General features: G+C 38.9%; 1 protein-coding gene and 1 pseudogene across 1 annotated transcript; both read right to left on the bottom strand.

Annotated features, from left to right (window-relative positions):
- Positions 1-5,168: 5,168 nt before the first annotated feature.
- Positions 5,169-7,823, bottom strand: LOC104606120 (mitogen-activated protein kinase kinase kinase 20-like). The gene has a single exon (XM_010271183.3). The coding sequence runs from the start codon at positions 7,467-7,469 to the stop codon at positions 6,327-6,329; it is 1,143 nt and encodes a 380-aa protein (XP_010269485.1). The 5' UTR covers positions 7,470-7,823; the 3' UTR covers positions 5,169-6,326.
- Positions 7,824-13,942: 6,119 nt separating this feature from the next.
- LOC148791235 (protein RALF-like 34 pseudogene) lies at positions 13,943-17,002 on the bottom strand (annotated as a pseudogene).
- Between the last annotated feature and the right edge of the window lie 1,988 nt (positions 17,003-18,990).

Raw genomic sequence — 18,990 nt, 5'->3', positions numbered from 1 at the left:
TATAAAAATTGACTAATTATACCTTTATTGTTTTAATATTATCTTAAAATACCTTTGTTATTTTTTACAATTCACAAATCTTCCTTATCATGAGTGTCTATTAAATATTAATGAAACGATTAAAAAAGGGTAAATTTCTTAAACTACCCTTACTATTTGGTTAATTGACAAACAATTCCCTTACTGTTTAACTATTCTTATAATACCTCTAAGTTTTCTGACAATTGACTAGCTCTACCACTGCCACTAGCATTCGTTAATTTTCCGTTAAAATCCGTATACATGTGACACTATGTGACTTTTAAAATTTTTAAAACCCAATATTACCCTCATCCCTTTCCTTTGGACTGGCAGCCCCTATCTCCTCTAACCTCTTTCTCTTCCCTCCATCATTCTCTTTCTTCATGTTCTCCAATTTTGCCATCGTTATTTCAGGTTTTACAAACTTGTTCTCCATGGTCTCTCTCCTCACAAGAATGTTGACGACGACGTCTCTCTCACTTGCAGGTCCCAAATCTTCTATTGGAACATGAAACATAGTCACAAGTCCCAGATTTACAAACGGGTGTGATCTTCTCCTTTTTTAAAGTCGTCTGACTGCTGGGGGAGGAAAGGAGGAGAGGAGAAATCTTGTCAACGAAAAAATTAGGGAGTTATAGATCTGGGAGGGGGATGGAGGAAGAAGGAAATAGGGACAACGAAGAGGGGAAGGGGGTGTTGATGCCCTCTTCAAGTGCGAGTCAAGAAGAAATGGTGGGAGTTGTAGATTTGGGAGGGGGCGGAGGAAGAAGAAGAAAATAGGGAGAACGAAGAGGAGAGAGAGAGAGGTGTTGCTGGAGAGGTTCGTCGTTGCTGCAAGTTGCAACAGCGGCGGTGATGAAACAGGGGCAGGAGGGAGAGAGAGAATGAACGGGGAGAGAGAGAGAGAGAGATGTAGAGAAGTTTGGACTTTGAATGTGAACGGACTTTGAACGACTGAACGAGCCTGTAAATTGGGCTCGAGTTCGACTAGAAGCTCGGTTGAAATCAAACCGAACCGAAATCGAGTAACTCGTGAAGAGCTCATCTCATGGCCACCCCTAATTGTGAGAAACAATAGAGGTACTTTATGATAATAGTGAAACGATAGGGTATAGTTAGTCAATTTCCTAAACCTTAGGGGTAGTTTAAGAAATTTTGCTTTTTTTTGTGGGTGGGGGGTGGGGGTGGATCGAGAAGGTGAGAGAGTAGTGAGGCCTTGTGACAATTGGGAATTAATCGTCTCATAGTTTACTTTTATTATATTCAGTTAATAACTTGATATATGTAAAATGTAAATTCTATCTTGTGATAAGCACCATTTGGGAATGCTAATGTTTAAGCACTTATTAATAAAAGCATTTATTTTTTGCTCGAACCACACCAATAGGTTCTTATATGCGAATTGGGATCTGTTCCTCACACTGACGTGGCAGCCACATCCACTGTGTATTGAAAACATCTCTCATGAATAATAATATACAAGTACGAAAGATATTATTGATATGTGGCTAATACATACTGTGAGGTCATTATAAGGAGTGCGATATGAAGAACAGACCCAGAATCCTTATATTCATATGGGAAATAACCCCAAATTAGCACTTTTTAATAAATAAACTCATAATTTTTGTTTTTTTAAAACACTTTTGAAGAAGGGTTTATTTGTACTTCTATCTTAGCATGGCCTATTGTGTAATTTTCAAAATACCTATCTCATTTGAAAGAATTACTTTCTACTTTTAAGTTTTAAACATATAATCATAAGGCTTATTAGGATAAGCACTTGAATAAAAACTCGCAAACGGACGCGTAGGAAGGAATACCAAGTAACAGATAAGTTTTTACTTTGAGTTTGTGATAAACAAAATTGATGCTTATTATCTAGTTTTCATAATCGATATTCAATTGTCATTATTATTATATTAGGTGTGAAAAGTGAAAATTGGATCCAATAAACAACCAATTCGGAACTGTTTGAGAAACTTGGCCATTGGTCCGACTATCAATTAAGTGAGTCCACATCTGCACCCCACAAAGGGGCGCCCCACAGTGTCCCACAGCACATTCCCACCATGCATTGGGAACATCTTCTGATGATAGTTTCAGTTTCGATGATGTATCATTGGGAGATATTCCTAATACACGGCAGGGATGTACTGTGGGACACTATGGGGCGCAGATCTGAACTCCAATTAAGTCTGCAAGTTGGGTCGGTTAGGTTAGATTGAGGCCAATTCTAAGTTTTAAACCCCTAATCCAATCCGACCTACTTAATCCTCATCCTAACTAATTCCTTTAACCTTATCTCAACCTCAGTTTGGCCCAACCCAACCTTCCCATCCCTTAAAATCTTGTTGAACTTCTCAACCTTAGATCTTAACTGAACTTTCATTACATACATTAATCCTATATTTTATTAGTATTTGTTTGTTGATGTTTTTATTGATTTTTTTTAATATAGAATTCAGAAAAATAAGCGATTGACAGACTATAATTGATTATGAGTTATGACTTATGATAGATCTTTCATAGGCATCAAGCTATGGGCATCAAACAACAAAGAGGAGATGAAGAATAAAATATTTAAAAATACAAAATATGTTATTAAGGTTTTAGTCTTTCCAATTAGGATTAAGTAAAGTGGTTATCTTAAAAGAAAGATATGACAGTATTTGGTAGGGGCTATACAATTATCATGCATCTAAACAAATCAATGTATGACATGTACTATAGAGTTGGGTTCCTCAAGGGGTCAATCCAACACAACCTGAAGTAAAGTTCGGTTCATGAATTTCAACCTTAATCCTAACCCGAACATCAACCCAATCTAACTCTTCAGGCCAACCCGACCCAAGTTACAGCCTTACCATCAATTATTGTTTTAACTCGACTTCTTGGCTCATAATGCCATTGACTTGACTATGCTTCATGAACAAGACTCTGGCTTCACGAGTCAATGGTAAAACTAAAACACAAGGGGGGTGGGTGTAGGGATGGCAATTTTTCCCATTTCTCATCCCCATTGGCAAGGATGGTGCAAGGATGGGGAGAGCACTCCTTGCCCCATAGGGATGCCCATGCAGATGGGGATGGGGATAACTTTGTCCCCATTATCGGAGATGGGGACGGGGATTTTCACGGGGATGGGAATGGGAGAGGCTCCTCGTCCCCACCCTACTCTGTTGCCATTCCTAGGTGGGTGTTCTTCAGTGTCAATTGTTTTTATTGCTATTTTCATAGACAAACAAAAAACGGCTGGTTTGAAAATAAACAAGTCCTTAAAATAAGAAAAAGTGCATAAAAATTGGACCAGACACAGAATCTCTCTGGGGACCAGTTTCTAGGCTGAATAGTCTGACCACCCAGTTAGAATGGAATGCACATTCTGACTAAAAAAAAATAAAATATTAAAGGGCCAAAACCATTGTTCGAGTTGACGCGCCCGCTAGGGTCAGCGAGCCACTGAGCAAATCAATGGTTTTTGGCCAAAAAATGGTTTCAGGGTGAAATAGAACTGGTTACCTTATTGGTTCCTGGGTCAACCAGTCCAACCGTTTTTAATTTTCAAATAAAAATACAAATTTAGAACTGTTTTTTTTTTGTTTGTTTTGATTTACGTGACAATTTAAAAGAAAGTAAAAGCAAAAGAATTCATGTCCTAGAGGTGTTAAACCCATTACAACCAGCAGGAGACCTTACCAACCAGTTGGGTGACTGGACCTTGCGTGCATTTTGATGAATTGGTTCTCACTTTTGGTACCAGTTGATTGGTTATAAGATTTTCAACTGATGAGTAATAACGAATTACTCAGTGTTTAATGTTGTCGAGGACTTCATATCTGTGCCCCAAAGAGTGCCTCCCACATGCACATCTAAGCTTGCATTGGGAACATTTCTAGCATTGTCATTGAAAAATATTCTGAATATACGGTTGAGAGCTTGGGATGTGCTGTGGGGTGTGTGGGACGCGCTTTGTGGGTTGCAGATTGAATTCTTGGTTGAATTGTCTACATGTAGTTTTTTATGACGTGGATAAAATTACCACGTGTTGGATAATGGGTGGTTCACATTCCGAAGTATGCAATGGAACCTTGAAAAGCCTTGACCTCAACCTGACAAATAGAGGTGATCATGGGCCGGGCCGTATCTCGGCTTAACACTTATGAGAAGGGATACAGCGCCAGCCTTGCTAATAAAATATAAAATATCATACACAATAATTTCTAATATAAAACAAAATAAACAAGTATAATCGGGGCTGGGTTTTGTTGGGCCGGGTTAGACAAGATCACCCCTGATAACTAGCCCAATCTCATTATCAACTTGGATTGGCTTCAACTAATGCAATTTTGCGACTGAGCTGAGTATTCAGGTGGCGGCAAATTGTAGATATAGTTAGTTTTTAACCCATTTGATTATTTGGTTGGGCCTTGGGTCCATGAAATCATAAGCTTAAATCGGTTCGCTAGCGATACAAATGGGGCAGCCTAGCCCATTGAGAACTTTCACGGCCCACCATGGACCTCTAGTGAATCACATGTGATTTGGGGGAACGCCCACCTGCTTTTTTTTTTTTTTTTTCGTTTTTGCTTTTCTCTGTTTTTAAACCGAGGGGCCATACTCCAAATTCTATTTTTTTTTAGTCCAGCCACCACACATACAGTATGTCAGAGATCGGGCTAGAACGGGGGTCAGAGACTCCGATTTGAGGTTCAGGGGTAGGAATATGGGAGAAGTTCGAACTTTGCCCTTTTTGAGATCGTCTTGGGGCTAACGGGCGGGGCTAATGTCCGTCCCGTTAGCCCTACACGCAGGAATGCCCCACCGCGTGTGACTGAACAGGTGTCAGTTGCACGTTGTGTGTGGCGAGGCTTGGTGGGGCAGAGATGCGAACTCATCTGCAAACCTAAGACAATCACTTTATTGTGGGCTGGTACATTGGTCGCTCAGAAGTCACACATGCCCCTCACAGAATGCGTCCTAAAAATGTTTCACACCATATTTCAATCATGTATTGGGAACATCTCTCAGTGACAAGTAGGAGAGATATTCTCAATGCACGCCAAATGTGAATTTGATGGGAAAATGGATATCACCAAAAAAAATCATATTCTTCATCTGAATCCCAACTTTGAAATAAATACATATCCCTAATTTTGATTCCTATTACTGAAATTTTAAAATTAAAAGTTATATTAGAAAATGGATTTACTTAAAATAAAAGAAGAATTAAAATATAAAAATATGTTAATATATATGATATAAAAATGAGATTGGGGCTGGGTGGGGTGGGGTGGGGAATTCACTCCCCATCCCCATCCCCATCCCCATCCCGTACAGGACAACCTGTATCCCCAATTCCATCGCATCGGAGAAGTGGAATATCCAAAAATTGTCATCCCTAATCAGAACTAATTTAATTTTTCCATTGGATTGGCTAGTTCCATTATACACAACAAAGTTTATTTATTTGTAGGAAGAGATATGACAGAGGATTCTTAAGTAAAACTACCTCTGCAAATGCAATCAAGGAATGTTTACATCAAGCAGCTTACAAAGATGAGTTAATGAGTTTTCAACGAAAACTTGAAACTCGCAAGTCGCAACCATGTATGTATGAAGCTGATTTCCTCCCCCATTAAAGTAAGCAATATTGACCATTGAAAAGCTAAGCGGCTCAGGAATTGTTTACAGAAAATATTTTTGACAACAGAGACATGGAACATTGTTATCAATCTTTCCTTTCTCCACCTACTTCTTTGATCCTTACCTCCTCAGACCCCACTTCCCTTCATTTGGTCTTTAGCAAAGTCATTGTGCCCGCTCGTGTACTGTACAGTGTACCCTGTTATATTGAATCATTAATTAATTACATTTTATGTATTTATTAATTTATATTTCCGGGACCCGCCCCAGAGAGCAGAGATTGTCTTTTAGATCCCGTGTTCTCGTCCGCTTCCTCAAGCATGATAAGATAAGCCACAGAGAGCCAGATCTATTAGCATATCTGCCCTCGGCCTGTTATCTATGGTGCCACATGCTGATTTTCTTTTCTTCGGCTTTCATCATGTTTTACAAAATTGATGGATGCTCCTTGGGAAATAATTTTGTACTGGATCAGGAGTCAGGGTCCATCATCAATCAAAATCGATGGTCCATATCACATATTTACAAAGTGAAATCACTTGAGAAGAGATCAGAACCGTCTGATGAAACGTGTCTCTTGATCTCCCTCCCTCCCTCCTTCCCTCCCGAATCCCGATCCATGCTTCATAGTTCATGCTTCGGCTTCTAACACAGCAGCATCACTGCCCTACCAGAGAAACAGAGGATTCTGCCTCCCTTACGGTGACCCAACCATCTGAGGTCGACCAATTCGATACTTGTCCCGTCGCCACCTCTCGAATCCGACTGGCCGAATAACGAGGAGAATCGGATTGGTCTTTTTCTTCTTCTTCACAACAAGTTAAGGAATCCGATGACGACGATGACACCGGCGAAGAAGAAGAAGAGTCCACCGAATTGGAAACCGACGATCGTAGGGAGTTCCATTCCGGAAAGTCGAAGGCGCTCCTCGGAGATGGAGATTGTTTCTCGCACTCGGACAATGAAACAGTGTCTTCGGCTACAAATGGATGATTCAGTAGCATCTCTGCTGTCCATCTCTTCCGAGGATCTTTGATGAAACATTTCTCTATGAAATCCCTCCCCTCTGCCGACAATTCCGCTGGAATCTCCGGTACTTCTTCCCCGAAACCAATCCGGTATAATAGGGCGACGACCTCCTCGCTCGCCCGACACCTCCATGCGGGCTTGCCCAACACCATCTCCAACACGGCGCACCCGAGAGCCCATATATCGGCCGGCGCCTCGTGTTCATTCCGAGCGATGGATTCAGGGGACATATAAAGCGGCGTGCCTCTTAATTCAGACACCCCACCTTCCGTTCTCCTCTTCTCATTTCCTGCCGTCTTTGCCAGCCCAAAATCGGCGATCTTAACGCCGTTGCTTCCGTCTGGATAAGAACAGACGAGGATGTTCTGGGGCTTGATGTCACAGTGTACATAGCCATTTGCGTGGATGCAACGAAGGCCTCGGAGAATTGATCTCGCGTAGCGTCGAACATCCGATTCCACAAACAAACCACCGGAAATCTTGAGTAGGTCAGCTAGACTACCAGTTGGGGCATACTCTAAGAAGATGTTATAAATCTGGTTCCCATTCTCGACCGTGAGATCGTCGCCAAAACAATGAAGAATTTGAGGACAACCACGGAGATGGGTCAGAATTTCTTTCTCCATTCGTAGCGAAGAAGACTTGGAAGCGAAGGCGGATTTCACTGCCATTAATGGAGGAAACTTAGTTATACTGCAACCACTTCTGGGGACGGCCAAACTTACAGTGGAGAAGCTTCCCCTGCCGACGGGCTTACCTCTCGTCCATTCCATCGATGGATGCCGTTTGAATCCGAAGTGAGCTCAATAGGGTAGAGAATTTGGATTCCTTGTTGGTGGTGCACTGGTGCTAGAGACTTAAAAGATTAGAAAAGTTTTGTTTCCGTGGGAGATTGGTTCTTGTTCTTCTTATCTTGCTTCTTGAAATTTGTATTTAACAAGTAACAAACAACTACTTAACTCTAACGCTTTCGGTTTGGTTCGATTATTGTCTCTGTGTATAAATAGGGGATTTAGTTTTTCTGTTGACTTACCTTTTACTTATGGGTAAATTACAGGTAGATATCCTGTATTTTGGGTAGTGAATAGTGATAGGTCTCCTAAAGTTTCAATTGTAACACTCGACTAACTTGAATTTTCGTAAATGTCTAGACATTTAGGTCCATCTATTAGTATTAGTATTCTGTCAGTTAAATATTGCATAATATCAAAAATATCATTCTATAAACTAAAATCATCACTAAAGAATGCAATTGTCGGAAAATCATCGCTAAGAAAAGCAATTATCAGAAAATTTGAATATATTATTTATTGTTCATGTGAGAATATCATCCAAGACTGACTTACTAAAGAATTTTTTTTTTAACGGAATATTAATGGATGAAACTATATGTGTAAAAAGTTCAGAATATTCAAATGTTGCAATCAAAAGAATATTTATCAGTCAATACTCTAAAGTATAAATTACTTATCTATAATTTACCCTTTATTTAGCGGCAATGAAATATGTACACTAAAAACATTGTATTTTGTTAATTGTTTGGTACATATTTGTATTTATAGTCCTCTCAAGGATTAATTCTTTTTAATTCATGGTCCCCGTATTTATAAGTTATAAGTAGACTAGACACGTGGTTGATACGGATGGTATAATTGCGCAGTTAATTAGGCGAGCGGATGAGCGATATGACACGTCTCTGGACCAGTGAGGAGGGGTAAGCCTCTCTCCTCTCTACTCTCTACTCTCTACAACTACAACGTAGCCAGTGTTGAATGTTGATGGCCGGAACTCGGAAGGGTTTATTTCCATGTGGTTGTGACTTGTGGGGGTCGAAGCATCATAGCCATTCATTTGAATTGAATGCAGATTTTTGAGGTGGCCCACGAACGATCAACTCTATTAGGCCGAGCGAGAAAGAAAGGTTGTCAGTGATAATGTGATACAAGGAACGGTTAAATAAATAAATAATTAATTAATTTGTAGAATGTAATAGACGGATTGGAATAGCAGATAGATATAAAATGGATAACTTTCAAAGGGTGGATGGGTTAGTGCCGACGACGAAGCAGGTGTCGGTGTTGTTTGGTGGCACAAGTGGACACAATGGACCGAATGTTAGAACCGAAATGTGAGTATTTCGATATTGTTGTGGATTTAGATATTATTAAAACTAAAGACGCCCTTATTTCATCTGAGGACTTGGGGGGGGGGGGGGGGAGCCACTAAGTTATTTTCTTCCTCTTCTTTTTTAGAGTAAGGGTTCCTTTCTAGTCTAGTGGGCTGAGGTTCTAGGGATTATTTTTTATGATCTATACCTATTTAATCAAATAAAATGAGGTAAGTCTAGGCATTCCTAGAAAGCAAGAACCGGGTTAACAAAATCTGTCAAGCCTATCTTTGATATTCATTAATTAATGCATGAATGTATTGAGTCGAGTGAATCCAAATTCCAGACACCAGATGTTGATAATTAATTACTTGCAAGAAGGAGAAGAGAGAGAAAAAAAAGAGGGAGTGGGTGGGGTTAGCGGGTTGGATAGATATAGATAACCAAACGTTACAAATAGAATATTATAGATAATAAAACGTGGTTCTTGTTTTTCTGAAGGGATTTTCAAGAGAGAAATTTGTTGACGACAACTGGATTTGTTTCGGGTTATAACCAAAGGTTACCATTTACGTAGAGAAAGAATGGAATTGGAAGCGACTATAGACAAGAAATCAGGTATTCTTATTTGGCCTTCATCGCGATCAGCCAGCTGTCGAGGACCAACAATCAGAGTACACATACATTAATTAATTAACGATGGATGGTATTGGTAGGTATTTGGGACCCACTTATCAACCACAAGAACCACAACACATAACTAAAAGTTGAGATATTGATCAACATTAACGAATTGATAAAGACAGCCTAATGCCTAATTGCCTAAAAGGTAGTTTCGCATAAGGGAACATGGAGCATCTTCTTTTAATGGAACGCCCGCCTCCCTGTTACTATATATATATATATATATATATATATATAGATATAGATATATAGAGCCTTCACACACACTCTCACACAGACGACCAAATCCAAAAGTCCAAAACATAAGGATTAAGGGGCCAATCGACAGCAAAGCACCTAGACCGTACACTTTCATATTGCCAAGTGGACGACGGAAAAGATAAAGATTTGAAGCACACCGTCCATCATCTTCATCGGTCGACTTCCAGTTCCACCACACAAATAACACAAATTGGGTAAGCACTAAGCACTAAACAGCAGGGGGATTTATTTGATTGAGATTTGAGGATTGAGAGTCCGGTGGGTGACGACGACTCATGAGTCCTGATCGACTGGGTTAGGGGAATAAGCGACCAACTTATACCCATATTTAAGAGTCCGGTGGGTGACGACAATCCATTAACAGCCCTTGTTGAATTTCCACATTCCCATGTATGACCACAAGGCAGGCCAGACCAACTTATACAATCCCTGAGCCTGGAGTAGGGGAGTAAGCGACCTAGTAACTCAGCTCCAAGCCTCCAATTAATAAGTTTGAACTGAGCTCGCCTCTAAGTTCAATAATTGATCAAATCAAGTTCAAGCTTTGCAATACCCGGCTCAAGTGGTTCACGACCCTCATCGGTTCATAATAAAATATTATTTTAGCACAGGGTAAAATACAAAAACCTCTGTTGAAGTTTCTGACAATCATAAAAACTTTTCTCCTATGATATTTTTTTTTTCTATTTTCGTCGGGCGTGCGGTGTACATGATATGTATCATGAGGAAGAAGATGAACAGTGCTCGTAGAAGAGTAAAATAGGTATTTAACAAAAAAAAACCATCTCTTTAAAATCTCAAAGGAGAGCTCTGAGCTCCTATAGTTGAATTCAATCTCTCGCTCCTTTCCTGTATACATTTTCATTCGAACAAGACTAACCGTTAGATATGCAAATAACAGCCCCACCATTGATGAGTAGAACGACACGAGGCAAAAAACCAAATATTATCATGAAGCGAAGAAATAAATTCTAAAACCCCAATTCTCTCCTTTAAACCCCTCTCTTTATCCTATGCACCTTTCTCCTCAAAATAAAGAAAACAACATAAATTACAAAAAAAAATACAAAGAAATACACAAAAACATTTACAAAAAAACAATAGAAAATCATAAAAATTTCTATACCATGCTAAAAAATTGAAAATGTGAAATACACAAAAAATTTACAAAAAAATATAAAAAATCATAAAAATTTCTAAACCATATATACATCTTATATATACTAAAAAATGAGAATGTTGCAATTGGTTTGGTCAAAACACCCTGATTTTACTTTTCAACTTTACCCTCAACTTTCTATTTTTTCCATTATATATATTGTCACTACAAAATAATTATGAAAAACATAAAATGAAGAAAACAATATAAATTACAAAAAACAAAGAAATACATTGAAAAATTACAAAAAATGTAGAAAATCATAGAAACTTATATATCATACTGAAATATGAGAATGGCGCAATTGGTTTGGTCAAAACACTCTAATTTTACTTTCCAAGTTTACCCTCAACTTTCTATTTTTCCCATTATGTATATGTTATTGCAAAATAATTATAAAAAAACACATAAAATGAAGAAAATAATATAAATTATAAAAAACAAAGAAATACATAAAAAATTTATAAAAAAATAGAAAATCATAAAAATTGAAGAAAATAACATAAATTACAAATCTATACCCAATATATAAAAACATAGTCAAATATCACCATCAATATCAAATACCCCGTGCATTGCACGGGCCATTCCACTAGTCACTGCAAAAGCCAAAAAATATGGGACCACAAATGATTTTAGTGTAATTTCTGATTAGTTTGTTATTTCAACTTTTACCTTAGTTTGTTTAGAGTGAAAATGAAGTAAAATATAACCTAAAGCAATGTAAACCACAAAGCAAAAGTGAATCGAAATATGCATTCTTCTCATTTGCATCCATTTGCATTAATGCAAATAAAATTACACTGCAAACAAATGAACCCTAAAGTCCTTGTTTGTTTATAATGCAAAACTGAACCTGATACAGATTTTGCACATGGTTCAGTTTTGTTTGCATTCATTTAATTGTAATTATGATTTGCACTCTTCTGGTACAAAATTTTTACATTTTCTCCTTTCACTTATTCACAATGCAAATTTTGAATCTCAATAGTTGATACAAAATTTGCACCACCTTCCTCTTACCTCAGCTCTTGCTCATATAAACTGGGAACCACATCATCCATCGTCTAGCTTCCTAGTTCCTAACTTCCTACCACACTCAATTAAATAATCCCCTCCTCTTACCTCCCCTCTTAAATATAAGGTGAAACCACACCATTTTACTTCTCACAAAGGCAAAATCAGAATTTACACTCAGCACATGCATTTCCGCTATTACAGTAATGTAAATGAAACTTGCACTCTTCCCAAACTGAGAGCCTAAGATACAAGCCCAGTGACAACAATTTCATCGAAAGTGAAAGCTCTCAGTTGAATATGGCACAAAAGAAAGAAAACCCAACCGAGGTTAGCTTCTTCTCTATCCATCAGAAAAGGTTAGCTTCTTCTCTGCAGGGGTGGGGCTAGGAGGGACCCAGGGGGGCCATAGCCCCACTATGGCCGACAACATGGGTTTGAAACCCGGACCGGGCCAGATGGTTAGACCAATTGACCCAGGAGTTGGTCAGACAATTGGTTCCCGCTCCTAAGCTAAAAACTATTGATTTAGTCAGCGACCCAATGACCTGGGCAGTCGAACCATTGACTCAACAACGGTTTTTGACTGTTTTTTATTTTAATTATTATTATTTTTTTGAATTAAAATAGACCATCCATTCGAACCAGATGATCAGACAGTTTGACCTGGAACCGGTCCCCAAAACGGTTCAGTGTCCAGTCCGATTTTTATCCATTTATAATTTTCCCCTCTTCCACTCTCCAGAGTCCGGATCTCCTGACGTTTATCGCAGCCACACATGGAGAACATCTCATCCTGTGCATAGTATTATGCAGGGGGAGATGTTCCCAATTCACGGGGATAATGTATTGTGGGTAGGCGTGGCAGAGTTCTTGTGGGCAGGAGAGCACACCCTCAATGCTTTGGCCCCCTTCAATGGCCGTCTATGTTAATACCACATTAGGTTTTGGCCCCTCACAAAATTTGTCTCGGTCACATGAAAGAAAAGAAGAACCACCCCCATATCATCCAAAAAGGTCAAAAAAAAAAAGTTAAAACGCAAGATTTCACGTTCTTTAACTACTGGCCTCTCTAAACCTCAGATAAAAAGAAAAATCACTATGATCCAGAACCTGCGGAACACATATAATAAACTGTGAACCAAAAGGGGTAGAGCAATCAATGTTCAAACCCAACCCCCAAATAATTCGAGATTGCCAGATGGGTGGGAATCATGGATCAAATACAAGAAAACAAAGTTGTGTTCCCAACTTTCGATCTTGACCTCGTCCGATCAATGATTCACAATCCCTTTCTTCTCACATTCTTCTCAGAACACAATGCTCCAATTTCAAAACAAAGTTACTCCTCTAAATTTTCCTTTCAAATCTTTAAGCTTCAGTTTTCAGATTAGTTCATTTACTTTTTGAGAGAGAGAGAGAGAGAAAGAGAGAGAGAGAGAGATTCAGATTAGTTCTTTAACAGTGCCAAACCCCATTTACATTTTCCATTAAAAGAGCAAAGTTCAACGGTACATTTCGCCTATTAATACAACCCAAGTAAGCAAAATTACCAGTTTTAGAAGAGCAAAGCAAATCTCACTTCAGAAAGAACAGATGGTCCAATGTTTGATCATTTCAGCAGATGCAAAAGAAAAATGAAAGGGAAAATGCATTTTTTTCACACACATAATCGCGTCAGAATCACAAAGGAGGAATATCAGAGGCGGCAACCCAACAAACTAAGCAACAGGAATCACATTATATTTCCATAGATAAATGGTGGCCATCATATATGTAAATAACGTTAAACATAAATATAAATTCCTACATTGAGAAAGAAGAAAGAAAAACGAACAGCCTCCTCCAGTCTCCATCATACCCTCACTTACCCAAAAATCTGATAGGATCTTCAGGAGTTCAAGACCAAGCCCTAAATTATTCAGCAGCTAAAAATAAATAAAATCGTAGGTAAAAGAAAACAAACCCAGATGATGGAAGGCGACATGAAGATCGTGGAAACCGAAACGAATAAAAAGCTATCGCCTGCAACGGGTGATCTTTGAACATCCTCTGGTGTATGGATGGACAGGGCCTCTAGCCTTGTAGCAGTTATGAGTGTAGTACGACCTCCCGGAGCGAGGTGGGCAAGGGATCCTGTTGGCGGAGAGAGCACCGTAGGAAATGTAGTAGTGAGTCGTCCTCCAGAACAGAGACCTCCGACTCGTTCCACCATCTACGTCGTCGTCCTCACCGAATTCATCGTAGAATGGCATTGTAGAAGGCCATTCCAGGGCCTGTGTCGTTAGCTGGAAGCTCATGTCTTCGGCCTGAACTTGAACAGCTGATCTGCAACCGATGAAGAGGAGACAGAAACCCAACAGGAGTATAAAGCTTGAAGAAGAAGCCATGGAAGTCGCCGGTTTTCAGAACTACACCAGTCTTCGGTTTCTTTTCTTTCCCGGTGCTTTGAGAGCGTGAACTGTGAAGCGGGAAAGACACACCACAGCACTGGTACAAAGGAGGGAAAGGAGGAGACAGAGGCTCACATGCACAAGTTGGGTGACAGCTGTGTCGGCCAACAGCCGCTTTCCTTTTAATTTATGGAATTCGAGGGTTTCGAGTCGAGCAATATAATAATATCGCGTACCAGTACCACCCACCCCATTTTCACATCTACCAGTGGCCTTTGATCCAGGTCTGGGTGTACGACATGGTCGTGAGATTCAGATCGAACGGTTTAAAACGAGTAATTGTAAAAGAATTTGCAGATGCACATCATTATGTTTGAGTTGCATAGTGCAGGACGCGTCTTCGCTATTTTGCGCCGGGGACGGGGAGTGCGGGCCAGGGCCCACCGCCCACGAGGCACGGGGGGAACTGGGGAAGGAAGGAAGGGTAATCCTTAGTTCCTTAATAGCGGTAGAAAAAGGACAACACAAAAACCTTGCCTAGTTGGCTAGTTGGTTGTGGTGGATGATGAATAACATTGAATATGATGGAGGGTACACGTACATCATACAACCGAGCAATAATTTGGGTTGGGTTTATTTGCCCTAGCCCAGTAGCCACTAGGTCTAGGACGACGATCAGACGATAGGGCAGGCAATACAGTGTGCACTGTGCACTGTGCAGGCGTAAATTCGACGGGTTGGGCTGGTCTGGTTGAACCCATGTGCCGTCGATCGTCATTTGGTCAGCAAAATGGTTCGACCTATAACCTGTTGGTTTGGTTTCTTCCAAATTCGAGGGTTTGTTTGGTATAATATCTGCTTGGGCTCGGCTGCCGTATCCGACTATCCAACTATCCTTCATCCAACAACACAAGGAATGAAAACAGTCAAAATTCTGTTATTTCATATATAGGTTATAACAAAGACAGCTGACTGACTTCTTGCTATCCCTATCCCAATCCCAATTCCAATTCCAATTCCCAAGCTAGCTAACTTTAACAAGTGTCATAATATGCTTTCTAGTGTTTCTAAGATGATGAGAACATCTGGAAGGGGACATAGGAGTAGGACCCACATCTAAATTACATATGTATGTATGTATGTATCGTTGGGACTATGGGCCTGCCTGGTCCTGTTCTTAAGACTATAATTCTCCACATGCATTACAGTTTGACAAATGGGAAAACCATCGAATAGGTTATATAGGTCCTACCTACAAAGGCTAAAACAAGAGAGTTGCGGTAGCAACTCCCATTATTTTTTTACAATATAATGAAAATTTTTAAAAACAAAAAAGATATTTATGCAGGTCCTGGATTATTCGCCCTACAAAATTACTTGCGTCCTTTTATTTTAATTTTCATAGGTTCTTCTCACCATCTCTCTACAGTAAAAGAATCTAAAATTTGCAAGGTCATTGTTGGATACCAATTTTCATAAAAAAGGAAAATTTTATTCCACCTAAAACATTAGGTTTATAAATATAATCCAACCACAACATAGTTTCGAATATTAAGATTTCAATCAATCGCATTCAAACATTACATGATCTAATTAATTTTCATTCATCATGTTTTTCTTACTTGGATATTTGTTTTGGTTGATATTTTTGAGTATTTCAATTTATGCTAAAGCAAAATATTCTTAACAAAACTTCAGAATTTTTAAAAGTATTGTAAGATGACGCGCAAAAATGCACATGCATCACCATACATGGCAATTGGTATTATGGAACTCAAGTCCAGTATGCACATGCTCGCATGAGCCCTCCAATGAATTTTAAACACGATGGCTTATGACTCTTAATAGTCTAACTCACGGGATTCTTATCCTAATGGCGAGTTATGTGGGTAGTAGTGTCAGAATCTATTCATCAAGTCCAGTATGCACATGCTCGCATGAGCCCTCCAATGAATTTTAAACATGATGGCTTATGACTCTTAATAGGCAAACTCACGAGATTCTTATCCTAATGGCGAGTTATGTGGGTAGTAGTGCCAGAATCTATTCACCAAGTATCTATAGGTACAGAAGCTAAATTAGTCTCAGAACAAACTAAAGTGAGAGACATACACTTCTTTATACGTCAGGCGGTGTATTTGGGACATTCTTTCTTCATGTGTCATCCTTTCTTGTAGAAAAAACAGGTAAATCTATCACCTTGCTTCTTCGCCTTTTTCTGCATGGGTATTCCATTTGCGGTATCCTTAGTCCTCTTCTTTTTATTATTCTGAGAGATTGATGCTAAGTGAGCACTTTCCATCTTTTCTCTCTGGATTCTTTCTTCCTCTTGCACACATTTTGAAATGAGCTCATTAAGAGTCAATTTCTCCTTTTGAGTATTATAATTCACATTAAATTGACTGAATTGTGCAGGAAGAAAAATAAGAATTAATGCACGAGCAAATCATCATTTATCTCTAACTTTAGTGCCTTTAGTTTACCCGCAAAATTCGACATTTCCAGTATGTACTCTCTTATATTTTCTTTTCCCTTGTACCTGATAGAAATTAGAGTAGCTAAAAAGTTGCTAGTCTCCGCTTTCTCATTCTTGACGAAATACTGTTGTATCGCCACAAGGGATTCCTTAGCATTAGAGCCCCGAAACGCTTCCGGTATGGAACGTTTCATAATCATCAAACTCATGCGATTAGAGCGATCTCATTTCTCAACTTTGGCCTCATTGGAATTGTCCTCAACCGGGATGGGTCGTTCCGTCCTTAACGCAAGGTCTAAATCCATGCAGCCGAGAACGATTTCCACATTCTCTTTCCAGATCTTAAAGTTTGTACCATTCAGCATGGGAATGGCACTGATTTGAGTAGAAACATTATTTGCAATTACTGAAACCAGACAGAAAACAAAAACAACATATAATCAATAATATAAATTTCAAAGGCAAGATACCCAGCACAACTTAACATTTAGTGTTTGCACAGAAATATCAATTGTAAATGGTACTCTCAATGCAACAATCAAACATTGATAATAAATCCTATCAAACAATAGCCTTTTCTTTGGACCGACTATTATTCACATGGATGATAGCTTTACATTATCAATATTCATCATCGCATGTGTATTCATTGCCTGGCCAAACATCAACCTTCCTTTGGGCCAATCAACGTCCGCATGGACAATGAACACACAAAATCTTTATATTTCAAATCAAATTAATTTTACACTGCAGAGGCTACTTTGGTAATATGCTGCTTCAATCAATTTAATTTGAAAAGAAAAAAGTATTCATCCAAAACGGTATTCATCGCATGCATGACAAAGTCAAAAAAGGTTCAAGGGTACTTCCATGCAAAAGGAGAGAAAACCGGACACATGCAAATTGCTTACGTGCATGCAAATCACGATTCAAAAAAAAAAATTGAGTCGGTTCGCATCGAATCACTAATGCGAATTCTTGGGTTCCAGAGGCGCATCGCAACACTGATGCGTCTTCCCTTCTTTTTTTTTTTTTTTTTGGGTTCCAGACACGCATCGCAATACTAATGCGTCTTCCTTTTTTTTTTTTTGGTTCCAGAGACGCAACACCGATTGCGTCTTCCCTCTCTCTTTTTTTTTTTTTTTTTTTGGTCGACTGAAACCACATTGAATCATCACAATGCGTTGTTTTTTTTTTTTTGGTCGACTGAAACCGCATTGAATCATCATAATGCGTCTTTGTTTTTTTTTTTTGTTAGTCGACACAGCCTTGCTTTGGAAACCACACACAGCCGAACGACTGTATCGATCGAGAGGCATCCACAAAGAAATCGATTAAAAAAAAAGAGAAAACAGTAATCCTAATAACCCAACATGATATAAGGCTCTGATACCACTTGTAAGAATAAATAAATAAAGGGGGAGCAAGCAATCCTCAATCTTGCAGAATCATACCAATACCATTCATGTATACGAAGAACAATAAGTCATATTGCACCCCAAAGAATATCATGCTGCAGTTATCAAGGAGGTTTAAACGTAAATACCTGTATCGATCACAGTAGTTGAAACCCTTGCTGAATGAGTGATGAATCAATGGTTAGTCGACTGGTGTAGTTTTCCTCAGTTAAATCTTCCTTCTTCCTTAGGTTTTCTCAGTTCTTTGACTCTAATGGGATAGAGCAAGAGGGCGGCTAGATGATTTAATATATTGGGAACCATAACCTAGGAGCCTTTATATTTTGACCTCATAGGATCCCATTAAGCCTATATGGGACAAAATGTGGTATCCACTCATTAAGCCCCATACCCTTTTGTTGAAGTCTACGGGCTTTGCATAAATGAATCACTTGATTTATCCCATTTACAAGATAGCCCATCAATACAATTGTTTCATTGAATATATAAGCCCACTTAACAGAAATTAAAACCTAACATTTCTTACTTGGATATTTGTTTTGGTTGATATTTTTGAGTATTTCAATTTATACTAAAGCAAAATATTCTTAACAAAACTTCAGAATTTTTAAAAGTATTGTAAGATGACGCACAAAAATGCACATGCATCACCATACATGGCAATTGGTATTATGGAACTCAAGGCAAGTATGCACATGCTCGCATGAAACCCTCCAATGAATTTTAAACACGTTGGCTTATGACTCTTAATAGGCAAACTCACGGGATTCTTATCTTAA

This window comes from Nelumbo nucifera, chromosome 5, assembly GCF_055504915.1.
Source record: "Nelumbo nucifera cultivar China Antique chromosome 5, China Antique-T2T, whole genome shotgun sequence".
In the NCBI taxonomy this organism is placed as follows: domain Eukaryota; kingdom Viridiplantae; phylum Streptophyta; class Magnoliopsida; order Proteales; family Nelumbonaceae; genus Nelumbo; species Nelumbo nucifera.
The sequence above is the reverse complement of the archived record's forward strand: the minus strand, read 5'-3'. Positions and strand labels throughout refer to the sequence as shown.

Coding starts and splice junctions, on each gene's coding strand:
- LOC104606120 (XM_010271183.3), bottom strand. CDS start 7,469: ATGGAATGGACGAGAGGTAAGCCCGTCGGCAGGGGAAGCTTCTCCACT.